This window comes from Kryptolebias marmoratus, linkage group LG7 (genome assembly GCF_001649575.2).
Source record: "Kryptolebias marmoratus isolate JLee-2015 linkage group LG7, ASM164957v2, whole genome shotgun sequence".
Classification (NCBI taxonomy): domain Eukaryota; kingdom Metazoa; phylum Chordata; class Actinopteri; order Cyprinodontiformes; family Rivulidae; genus Kryptolebias; species Kryptolebias marmoratus.
The window spans coordinates 14,714,301-14,726,523 of record NC_051436.1 but is presented as its reverse complement, the minus strand read 5'-3'; the positions used below and the strand labels follow the sequence as shown (position 1 = coordinate 14,726,523).

At 36.8% G+C, this 12,223-nt stretch overlaps 1 protein-coding gene across 5 annotated transcripts; it reads right to left on the bottom strand.

Annotated features, from left to right (window-relative positions):
* Window positions 1-1,108: 1,108 nt before the first annotated feature.
* LOC108242272 lies at window positions 1,109-9,812 on the bottom strand. Of its 5 annotated transcripts, none has more exons than XM_037976691.1 (11): window positions 9,686-9,812; window positions 9,376-9,408; window positions 7,436-7,726; window positions 6,627-6,890; window positions 5,141-5,389; window positions 4,877-4,990; window positions 3,077-3,154; window positions 2,913-2,978; window positions 2,754-2,813; window positions 2,074-2,133; window positions 1,109-1,965 (listed from the first exon to the last, which is right to left on the bottom strand). In XM_037976691.1, exons 1-11 carry the CDS (start codon window positions 9,720-9,722, stop codon window positions 1,913-1,915), a joined length of 1,305 nt encoding a protein of 434 aa, XP_037832619.1. In that variant the 5' UTR covers window positions 9,723-9,812; the 3' UTR covers window positions 1,109-1,912. The 5 variants fall into 5 exon arrangements, with proteins under 5 accessions (XP_037832619.1, XP_024864015.1, XP_037832621.1 ...); XM_025008247.2 differs by having other exon boundaries at window positions 2,754-2,822; window positions 2,931-2,978; window positions 9,686-9,810; XM_037976693.1 differs by having other exon boundaries at window positions 2,754-2,822; window positions 7,436-7,591; window positions 9,686-9,807.
* Window positions 9,813-12,223: the final 2,411 nt, after the last annotated feature.

Genomic DNA, 12,223 nt, shown 5'->3' with positions numbered 1-12,223 from the left:
TATGAGTTTTTCTTTAGAATTTCATTAGATTTATCCTGCCTGCTCAAAACATTGTTACTTCACCTACGATGGCCTGTTTTTTTCTTCTGCTCAGTGTGAAGTCCTTTCTAATCTTCTCACAACTCCTCCACCATCTTCATTATTCTGCTATAAACTTGCTGAAAGTTTTGTTGTCAGTGTCTGCATTTGGGTTTAATATCTCGCAGAACAGCTGTTTTACATGACATGAAAAAAGATTTTTTGAATGCATGGGAAATTTTAAATGTTTCCACTGTTTTTCGGTAGATTTAAACAGGAATAAATCTACATAAAATTATTTTAAAGCTATTAAACACAATTGCAAGTCTGAAGAACCTGCTGTGTCTCTGGGGAACAGACCGTTTGGCTCCAGTGACGTCAGTGGGGTTTGTTCTGGAAGTTTTAGGTTTTTCTGCTCCAACACACCTGATTCCAATTGTTTAATTACCTCTTCACCAAATCACCAAGTTCTCCAGAAGTATGTCCACCAGTCATACATTTAAAGCAGGTGTTTTAAAGCAAGAGCGCATCTAAAACATGCAGGAGAGCAGCCCCCGAGGAATGGAGTTTGACACATGTGCCCTAAATGAAGCTTAGCTGACTTAACCTGAACAATTCTTGCAGCTTTTAAAGTTGCATTAATATATGAGTACATCCTGAGAGGTTACAGGCTAACCTTCCACGTAGAAATCTAAACTCATTTGTGCTACAGGGAGAAAAATAGAACCTGACTTAGCCTAAGGCCCCAGTTCTGTAATAGCACAGTTTAGTATTTTTTCTCACCCTGAGGTTTCTCGCCATCTGCTGGTAATCTGGTGTCAAACAAAGAGCTCATGATGCACAGGTCTGAAGTGAGTCACAAACAGGTGGACGTTTAAATTAGATGGAGCTGTTTAAACCCAGTATATGTACAATATAATATAATATAAAAACAGGTTCCTTAGGACCTACTGTCCAGGTCACTGAATTATTTACTTGCTCCATTCCTTGTGCACCAATAAAAGGGGAGAACTGTTATTACTCAATGTGAATAATTGTTATAGGAGACAGAGTATGTTGAGCCACTCTTCAGTTTGAAGCTAGGAGGAGGATTGTTTATTCAAGTAAAAGAAAAATGCATGATGTGATATATTTTTAAATATATATAAATAACAAAACCATTATTATCAATGTCCATACAAGAAACTTTATGTTTTAAAGAAACACAATAAAAGCTGCAATATTTTACACTTTTACCTGCTGCTGCATTTTGGGGCAGCACACATTCAGATGTAATTTACCCTGTTGTAGAAAAATAAGATTCACAGATAAGACACTGATGGGCTCTGAGATGTCCTCATTAGGTGGAACAGAAATGTCCTGTGTTCTGCTGATCTGTTCACAGTTCAGTGTTTGGTCACGCTACATTTTACAACTGTGACAAGACTGGTGACATTATGTCTTACGGATAAACTTTGTTTAAATGAGCACTCTGACAACCTGAGGTTAGATGGGTGCTACCACTTGGATCTGTCTCATCCCTGGGAGGCTCTGCTCAACACTTCTTTTGTATTAAAATGTTAAAAATCAACAAGGTGGGTCTTCCTTATCTTTTTGCCATGACAACTTCTGATAATATTTATTAAAGAGACGTTCAAAGTACATAAAAGGCTTGCATTAAAAAAGCAAAGTCTGCAAAATTTCACATCATGTCATTCATACAAAATTCTAAGTGTGACAAATTTGTCCTCTAGAGCTACAGACAGTAGTTCCATAAAATGTTTCACTTTGGGTTTTTAATAAAGTTCCTAGAACCATAAAACGGGGTTCTCCAATACATAAGTTTGAATTCCCGTAATAAAAAAAATACCACAGCATGCAGCTACATGACAGCTTCGTTGTCCAGAGCTGCTCCTTATCTGAAGCCAGAATAAAGTTCGTTATCTGTTGCTGAATAACCAAACTTTCCTGTGAATGAAAAGATGACAGAGAGAGTAGTTTATAGTTTAGTAGTATAGTAGTAATAGTTTATTGGCAGATTTCAGTCCAAAGACTGATTGTTGGAGCTGACTGTACCTGCAGGGTTTGTCTCCACATTACAGTAATCAGCATCCTCATCTGGTTCAGGAGGCCTCCCTGTTAGGATCATCAAATGATAAATTATCTGGACTTCATGTTGACCTATAATTATCTGCACTGTAAAGCATAGCTGAGTCAGATATGAGTTTGCTGGCTGAAAGTGGCTGGGCTGCAAAAATTAATAAAGTTTTTAAATACATGGAAGATGTTTATTTCTATGTTGTTCCTGTTGTCTGTAGAGATATGCTGTACCTCTTTAGGCCTAAAAAACATTTACAATCCACTGTTTAATTACCTAAAGAATTGTGTTCAGATTATAAACAAATTGAGACAACTGAAACACTTCAAACAGAGTAGATGCATAAAACATCACATCACAACTAATTTTTAAATGTATTATATACAGTGACAGTCCACAGACGGTATATGGTTCCAAAATTAATATTATATTATTAAAATGATTCACTGAGATTATGTAATTTAAGCAAAATTGTAAAAGTTTAGTTTTTATGTTCATAAAAACACAAAAAAGAAATAAAAAGGGAAAAAAAGCATTTGTAGGCAGTTTGATTGGATTGGTTGTAGCATTATGTGGTTCCCCTCAGGCTCACCTGTAGCCTGGTGGAACGGCATGAGGATGTTTCAGAACAAAGACTTATTGTTAAAACTGTCCATACCTTCAGTCTCTTTCTCCACATTACAGTAATCAGCATCCTGATCTGCTTCAGACGCCATTCCTGTTGAGGCTATCATAAGATTTATTATGGGAACTCCATGATAACCTGTAATTATCTGTAATCAATGACATAATGACACATTTCAGAACAAATACTTACTGTTGAAACTGTCTGTACCTTTAGTTTCTTTCTCCACATTACAGTAATCTGGTTCAGAAGCCCTTCCTGTTGAGGTTATCATCATTTATTATCAGAACTCCATTTTGATCTGTAATTATCTGTAGTCCAATGACATAATGACACATTTCAGAACAAATACTGACCTTTAAAGTGGACTATATTTGCATTTCCTGTTTTTATATTAGAATAAGTAGCGTCCTTCTCTGGTTTATGAGGCCTCCCTGTTAAATTCGACAAAACAAAAAGGTGAAGATCATCATCAGGTGAAAATCATTCTGCATGATTTTCTTATGTTGTACTTTGTGTATGGCATCCAGTTTTACTTTTTTTAGTTCAGTTAGAGAGCATGTAACATGTCCAGGTTTATCTGCAATTGAAATAGGTCAGAATTTTCTATTATTTACCAATAAACAGGTGTTGTGAAGGTATACATTAAAGACCTATGATGCAGACACAGAGGCAAATATCTATGTCCGTAAACTAAAACTCTACTTCAAAAAAAAAAGGAAAAAAATCTCTGAGCAAGACAGCCATGGTCAAACAGTTCAGTGACAAAAGTTCGAGTGGGGGGCCCAGGAACTGTCCAGGCTGTCTAAAGTGTTCAGGTGGATGGCCTGAGGTGCATGCAAGCAAACGAGAGAGTTCAGGTGGGGGGCCAACGTTCAGGCAGGCGATGATGCTCGGGAGGGCGGCCAGGAGCCTGCCTAAACTGGCCAGACAGTTTAGGCAGACAGTTTAGGCAGTCAGGCTGGCAGAGAGGTGTCTGGTGTGTTGACCTCAGAACTGGAGCTGGCAGAGTGGAGTCATCTCTGTGCAAGACGCCCTCAGCCTCAGCTGACTGAGAGGCGTTGTCGTTGTGTGAGACCCCGTCAAAAACATGCGCTGGCTGAGAAGCGTTTTCAGACTGGCCAACCTCAATGGCAGGAGCCGAATTAAAGGTGCAGTCTGTAAACTCTTCGACACCTGGCGCTGGATAAAAGGGAGCCTCTAGGAGCTCCTCAGACTTGCGATCAGGAGAGATGCTTTCCTGGATTCCCTCAATGTCGGGTACTGAATGAAGGAGATCCACAGGTGATAGGCATCCCCTGGGGGATTATTGTAATCGTGTCCAATTTGATTCACCAGTGATAATGATGACCAGTACGCTGATATTGTATCTGTTGTTTTGTTGAGGACTTGTTTTTTTCACCAGAACTTTTTCAGCCTTCATGATGCTGCTTCAACATGGATTTGACATTCTTAGACTGAGGTTGATCTCGCAACAATTTCCCTAAATGGACATAACTTTATTATCTTTCACAGTGAAATGTCATATTCTGAATATGAAGGTGCACAATATTTAATAAACTCACCTCTTATCTACTGATATGTTTTATATAGAAAAGTTTACTGAAGTGAAGTTTGTGTTATCTTTGAATTGTTTGGATTGTCACACTTTCCTGCAGCTCCAGTCAATCATGTAGCAAAAGAAAGCTTAATGAAAGGATGCTGTTCTGCTCTAAACTTTGTGTTTACTTTCAAACTTTGTACTTTCAGGATGCTTGGGCAGACCTCTTTGTTTCAGCTCTCATAAACACACAGAGGAGGTAGATTGTTAAGAAAAACCTAGATTTGACATTTAACATACAGTTCCATGATTTTGTTCCCATTCTCCTCCTGGTAGAAATCATAGGACCCTAGTTACTGGTACAAAACTTTTTTTTTTTTTCATATGTGCTGAACAGAACAATTCACACACATCCCTAAACAAAACAGGTGAACTGAACAGTCCAGAATATTATTGTTACTTTTTATTTTAGAAACCATTCCATTCCTACTCTGCTCTGTTTTTCTTTCTTTACACAAAGTTAATAATCATAGAAAGGCAGTTTGATGTCCATAGTGATGATTGTGAGCCAGATTTACAAAATTTATTCTCATAGAAAATCAAAAAAACCTCTCACCTTTGGACTGTCTGCAGCGCCACAATAAGATCAGGAGAATAATGAGAAGGACTCCAATAACTGGTCCAACAATCAGCAGCACAAGAAATAAAGAGCTGACAGGACTGGACACAGCTATTATAAAAGATAAACATTAAAAATAAAAAATGATGTTTATATGCAGATTTTATGATATCATTCTCTCTTTCTAGAAACATAGATAAAGTCCTTAAAAGTTATAAAAGGATATGCTTAAAAGCATCAAATGTTTTTTATCCTCCTCACCTTGAACTGACATCCAGCTCTGTGGTGACTCGTGTCCTGAATGTTCACACCTGTAGAAACCTTCATCTGACTTTGACACTGCAGAGATCTTCAGCTCCTCTCTGCCATCATTCTGGAGAAGTGTGTTGTTGTGATAGAAAAACACATCAGAAAGTAGTTTTTGTTGTTTCAGTCTGCAGCTCAGAGTAACAGGATCTCCCTCAGTCACAGGATGGACGGGGCTCTCCAGGATGATCCCATCATCTTTATCTGGAAAATATTCAGAAAATAATAAGTTCTAGTCAGAGATGAGCTGGACTGAATGATAATTAGAAAACAAAAGGTTGAATGTCAAAGGAATCATGCGCAAAGTTGCTTTAAATTGTAACTACAAAATTTAAAAACCAAAAGAACTGAGACCTAGCGTTTCTTGAAGAAATAAAACTCCCGCTACCTTTAATGTCAGATTTTTAACTAAGATCAACTTTCGTTGAAAAATGACAGACTTAGCCAGTTATATCAAATCTGAGAAATGTTGTGATGTGTAATTGTATGCAAGATTGCAGGATCTCAGGAATGTTTAGAGAATGTGGGAATGGCTCTGCTACCATCACATGAGGTTTTAGTTCTGTTTCTGTAAAGTTGACAGAGTTAAAACCATGTTTGTATTTGCTAATGTTGCTTAGCTGTGCAGTTCATCTTGAATAGAGTTAACTCCAGATGTTAAGTACTTGTATGTGTCCATAAAATAATGACTTTCTGAGAGTTTTATTAAAATCCATCCAGTGGTTCATGAGATATTTTGCAAAAATAACAAAAACATGGACAAAGACGGCAGACAGTTACATTATCTCCTGCCTTTTATGGCAACAATTAAATTAGGAAGAAAACCAACATAACAATCATTTAATCAGTGATGACTATGTTAAGTGAAAATGTGTCTCAAATAAGGTGTTTTTACTGAACAGTGATGATATTAGAAGTCTGGGTGTTTCAGTGTAGGACCAGACTGAATAGACGTGTGTTCATTACAAACAGAATCATATCTTGTCTTTTTTTTGGAAATTTAGTCTGTATTTCAATTTTCATCATTTGCAAATAGAATTTTCTGTTCCACTGGAAGTTAAACACATGAAGAGCAACATTGATTTATTTATTTTTTATGGGTTTTTTTTAAAATCTGACTTGTTTATTATTACCTTTAATGACATGAATATTTGGTGATTGAAAATGAAGCAGATATATTTATTGGTACATAGTTTTATGAAGACATGAAGTGAGTGAAAAAAGCTGCAGCATCTGCATAGTTTAATTTGCAGACAAGAATAAATTACATTCATGCTGAAGTGGAAAAAATATATATATTTCTGCCATGTATGTTAGGATCAAACAATGTAGTAAGATCACAGCACATTATGCTATATGTACTGTATAAGTACACATCAGCAACATGTTGAAATACCAGAATAAAAAGATTGTAAGATGAAGATTGTAAGCGATAGCTGACCTTGTTTAGTGATGTTGATTGCGTGACTGAATACTCCTGATCCAGATGCACAACAGTACACTCCACTAAACCTGAGAGGGTTCAAGGTACAGGAGGATCCATTCATTGTTCCCAAGGAGGAGCAGTCAAACAGGACGCCTGTTTCTGAAAACATTATCACTCTCCACTCAGCAGAGGTTCCCTCACAGCTCAGTGTCACAGAGTCAGAGCTGAAGTGTTGAACTCTGTTCAGAGTCACTGTGAGAGACACTGCTGGATGAATATCTGAAAAACATGTCAAAAGTGACCAAGCACAAAATGTATCAACATACATCACCTGTGCTGCACCTGTTAAGCTTGTTCTGAGAAATATGATTGAGAGTCATGCCTGCTTCGGTCAGTAGGGGGAGCCATCGGCAACAATTCCTCATTCTTACTGCAGCTGCCTGAATGGAAGCATCCTGTCTGAGTGTCTTTATTCATGTTATCACTTTTCAGGTGGCTGCAAAGTTTTGCAACATCATGGGTGTGAACCTATCTAAAATACACTGAATTTGTCTTTCAGCCAAACATGTCCACCCTGTTTCAACACACACAGTGAGAACCCATAGTACCTTGGGTTCATCATCTGGTACATTAATGGTCATTCAGTCAATGATATTTTAACTGATATTTTCTGTCCGTCTTTTTATGACTATCACCAGGCAATCCTTAACTTGTTTTGTGTTAAACATAAACAAAATATTATAGGTCAAATTCATAAAATATTGTAGCCAATGTAAAAACAACTTCATAACTAAGTGTACAGAATAGAGGGTCTAAAAACTGACCTGCAGACCAGGCAAAACTTGCTTTACTTGTCTTTGGTTCTCCTCTTCCTGCTCTGCACACATATCCTGCTGTGTGTTTCTGTCTATGAACGATGTAGGAGTTCTGTTGTGTTCCATTGGAGTTTCCAGGCAGCAGCTCAAGGCTGTAGGAGGCGACTGAAGATTTGGGAATAAGTTTATACCAGAAGAACCTCCATCCTGCAGACGGAGGTTTAACCTCACAGCTCAGAGTCACTGAAGCTCCAGGACTCAGCCATGATGGAGACACAGAGAGAACGGGCTCAGGTTCATCTGTTGGAAACAGTTTTTCTCAGACTCACTCTTCAGGCTACATCAACTTTTAAATCACTAAATTCTGCTTCTCTTGAATTGTTATGAAAAATAAATCTAAAATATTGCAAATATAATTTGCAAACTCATTATATTTTACATTTAAATGAAGGACAACTGAATGCATTTTAGAGGGAAACTTCCTGATTAATATATTAATCTTACAAGTGATAGTTATATACATTCTGCTCCAAAAACACATCATGATGCAACACTAATTATCACCCAAAGGCAATAATCATGTTTTCACCTATGTGTGTGTTTGTCTGGACTGTTAGCAAAATATCTCCTGAATCACTGAATGAGTTTTCATGAAACTTTCACAAAGTAAAGAGTGGATGTACTTCTACAACTGATTACCTTTTATAGTCAACCCAATTCAGATGATCAGTCCACTGACTTTAGAAAGACAAACCTACACCATGTGATCTCATTTACCATTGGACTCATTTTAATAAAACTCTCAAAAGTAATTAATAGCTGTAAATCTACAACTGGTTACCTTTTGGAGTCAGTCCAATTCAAGATGGCCTTCACAGCTAATTGACTTTAACCTACACAAAGAATTGCTATACTTCAGTGAATTTTACAGATACTGAGCTAAAATTTTCTGTGGTAGTAGCTGAGAGTCATTAACAACCAATGCACCAAGAGCTAACAGATCATATGATATCACATGAACATCACGTGACATTGTGCATAATAGTATTTTCAAGGTTTGACCTAAATGGCTATAAAGAAAGACACAAACAGATGTTACATTTTATAAAATGTGGAAAAAACATTGAATGTGATTAACCCTCCCACCGTCTTCAAGTCAAATGGACCTGATGTTACAAGGGCTTCCCTTCTTCCCTTCAGTTACGAGGACTTCAGGAGGGTTAAGAGAAAGAGAAATAATACAAAAAGTTTAAAAAAAAAGTTCATAAATAAAGAAACTGAAACTAAAATAGTAATGACCTAGAAGCACTCGGCAGCGTCATTAAAAAATAGTTTGATCCTGATCACCACCAGAATGTAATCAGTTGTTTTTAGTGGCAACCCCAACATTTCCTGAAAAAAAATCATCTAAATCTGTTCATTAGTTTTTAGGTTATCTTGCAAACAATGTCAAGATTTGGTGGAGAATTTGGACCCAGAACGCAGACAGACAAGAACTTAAAAAATAAACTAATTTATTAGTAAGGAAACAAAAGGCTGTTGTGGCACCAAAAACAAATAACAGAAAACTTACAAACATAAACTTCAGGGAATCAAGAGGAGAAACAAGGAAGCACCAGACAGTGCATTTCTGCAACAATGAACCAGTGAGTATGTGAAGCTTAGGAACAGATTATGAGGACAGAGGCTGATGCAGAAGTGGACACAGGTGACTGATTAGTAACTGGGAACAGAGGCTGGCTGACATGGGAAAGTACTGAGCTGAGGGCAGGTGAATAATGACACAGGGATCACAGAGGGCACAGGAAGCAAAACTACCAACATTAAACATGAAAACACAAGGATCCAGACTAAGACTAAAGGTTACTCAAACTCAAATCCTGACAAACAGACAAACTAACCAAAACCACTGAAAACATAACCTCCTTCGTGGAGGTAAAAACTCTTACCTTCAGCATATCCAGTGAAGGGTGTACTGAGCACTAAAGTAGGAAATAAAACCACAAGTTTTTTAATCAGACTGACATAAAATACAAAATCATTTCAGTGCATTTTATAAAAGGAAACATTTCAGAAAAACAGTGATTATACAAAGTAATGTGTATTTTTTTCACTCTAAACTAAACCAAGACACTAGTAGCTCAAAGAATTTTGTTGATGAAAGAACACAAGCTCTCACACATTTAACACCCTCTAATTCTGGCTACGATGACACATTTTGTCTACTGAGTGCAAACTGAATCAAAGTGATGTACTCACAGAAACCCCCCAGCATGCAGAGCAAAGTGTGCCCCATCCTCACATTCAGAGCTGCTGCAGAGCTGATCAGAACCTCTGCTGCTTTGTTTGAACCAGAATGACGAAGAAGACAGAGTTCTATTTTTCTACCCAGACTACCACAGTTTGTGCTTCCTTCCTTTTTGAATCCACTCTATGGCAGCAGCTTTGACCACAGCTGTTTTTTCCCACATGGTGAGGTTTGTATTCTACTGCAGAAATATATGAGCTTGTGTTACATACAAACATTTATGTTGGGTCTAAAGATGTTGACCAATAAAGTCAGCATTTATTGTTGCAGGAAGTGTTCTCTGGATCTAAGGAGATTTAAGTAGTTGTGAATATTATACAATCGGTCCTTTCTAAAAAATATATTTTTTGTTTTTTTCATATGTAAAATTAATAAAATGCTCAGTAATATCTTCTTTTTCTCAAAATAAATAACTTTTAGATTTATCTGATCACCTCTTGTTTATATTAAAGTTAACCTTGGAGTATTTTACATCTACAGTCATTTCCTTCAGACAGATTTCCATGTTTATATCAATTAATCTTCATTTCAGTTTTTCTATTTCTGCTTTAGACAATAGATCTGAGTTTTTATCAGTCTGCTTGTCTTTACGTTGACACTTCTGCAGCAGCTTGACCACAGCAGGTTTAAACACGGTTACATTTCCTGTTTACATGAATCTATGTACAAGTAGGCCGTTATGATGGAAAGGCTTAGATAAGATAGTTTGTCCTTTCTCATGTTGTTAAAATATTCAGCTCTTCTTTTGGTGCATGCTTTTCTTACTCTAAAAAACACTAAAATGGTCACTTATCTCTTCTTCAATCTAGGCTGATCATGTTTTTTTGTGACCAATCTTGATGTAGTTGGACTAGTTGTTCAGTCTTGTTTGACATAGATGGCTTCTTTCACCTCACTCTCAAACCATCTGTCCTTTCTGTCCAAAATATAAACATTTTGGTTCTTGAAAGAGTGTCCCTTATCCTTGAGGTGTAGGTGAACAGCTGAGTCTGGTCCTGAAGAGCTGCTCTCCAAAGACCCTAAACAAGCCTCTATTGTAAGGAGAGTGAGTGTAATCTGCATGTGAATCTAGCTTAAATTACATCTCAGTGTAAAAGCTTGAACTCCATGCAAAAAATCTTCAGCTACAGAATAGAAGTTCAGTTGTCTTTATTTTTTTTAACCATTGTTAGATTGACTATGTCCTGGATGTCTGAAAATCTCCACCAGCAATTGTTGCATTCTGTCAACACAGCACTTGGTTAGTCTCAGAACAAGATGATAGGCCAACTCTACATTGTCTCTTTAGACATGAAGAGTCAGAATACCAAGAAAACCCACAGTCAGATCTGAGATCTGATAAAATAAAACATGTCATACACGGTGCAAGATAAGACTTTCAAAGAGAGTTTTTGTTTCCATTTCAATAACCCCTTTTTTTCTTCCAAAGAAATCTTTAATAAAAATTAATGCAATATAAACTATGTTTGTTTTGTTCCCCTGGTACAACAATGATGGTTGCATGAAAAACAAAAAGATGGCATTTAAAACCCCTGAGGGAAACAAAGTGTATGCTAGTATTCTGTTCATCTGCGTCTCATAAAGAAAGTGCATCCTTTGATGATTAATAAAGTTCTCTATCAGGAAGTTGAAGCGTGTGACAAACCCTCCCCCCCGAAACCCCCTCACCACATTTAATCAAAGGACTGCTGAGAGTGTCCAACAATCTACACCAGATCTGAAACAGTAACTGCAGTGAAACTGACAGGAAGTCTCTGCAGCAAAGTGTTTGTCTCTAACCAATAAATTGCTTCATAAAGAGCTTGTGAAATTGTGAGCACAGAGTTTATTAAAAATAAATAAATAAAGAAAATGAATTTCTTGAAAGTTGTGTTGTTTGAGATATAAGGTTTCTGTTCAACAGTAACAATAGAATATACATTCAGGCAATTCTGAAGACAGAGAGGGACAAACCTGGAACTATCAAGGTGAACCTAATAAAGTGTCTGGTGATGGTTAATCACATGTAAAATATTTGTTGTCAATAATGCAAAAACAAAATTAACCACACCCACATGCAGCATATATTGTTACAAAAGCCCTAATGAACCTCCAAAGGGAGTAGAGGGGGAATCATTTACATGAGTTCCGCTTGAATATAACAGAACAACTCGCTGCACTTTAAAAGCAGAACTTTTCTCTTTTCATTTGAACTGAAAAGGCTCCTTGTGTGAGGAGCAAAATGTCTTCAACTAACAGGAAAGAAGTCCAGTTGCTTCGCTTCAAAACTCTTAGGAAATGTTACGAGTTTAAGTAAAGTGAAGTGAAATTTATTTATATAGCACTTTTCCTCAACAAGGCGATTCAAAGTGCTTTACAACACAGAAACAACAATCAGATACATAATCAAATACAGATGAAACATCATAAAAACATAATCAAATATAGAGATACAGAAGTAAAAACATCAATCATGTATAATCTAAATGAAATATAAGATAATCTAAATA

Bases quoted from the DNA above. Each gene is read 5' to 3' on its own strand.
- LOC108242272 (XM_025008246.2), bottom strand. From the start codon at position 9,722: ATGGGGCACACTTTGCTCTGCATGCTGGGGGGTTTCT. The intron at 6,891-7,435 runs GTCAGTTTTTAG...CATGTTTTTCAG, and splicing joins AAGTTTTGCCTGGTCTGCAG to ATATTCATCCAGCAGTGTCT. The intron at 2,979-3,076 runs GTCAGTATTTGT...TAACCTCAACAG, and splicing joins AAATATAGTCCACTTTAAAG to GAAGGGCTTCTGAACCAGAT.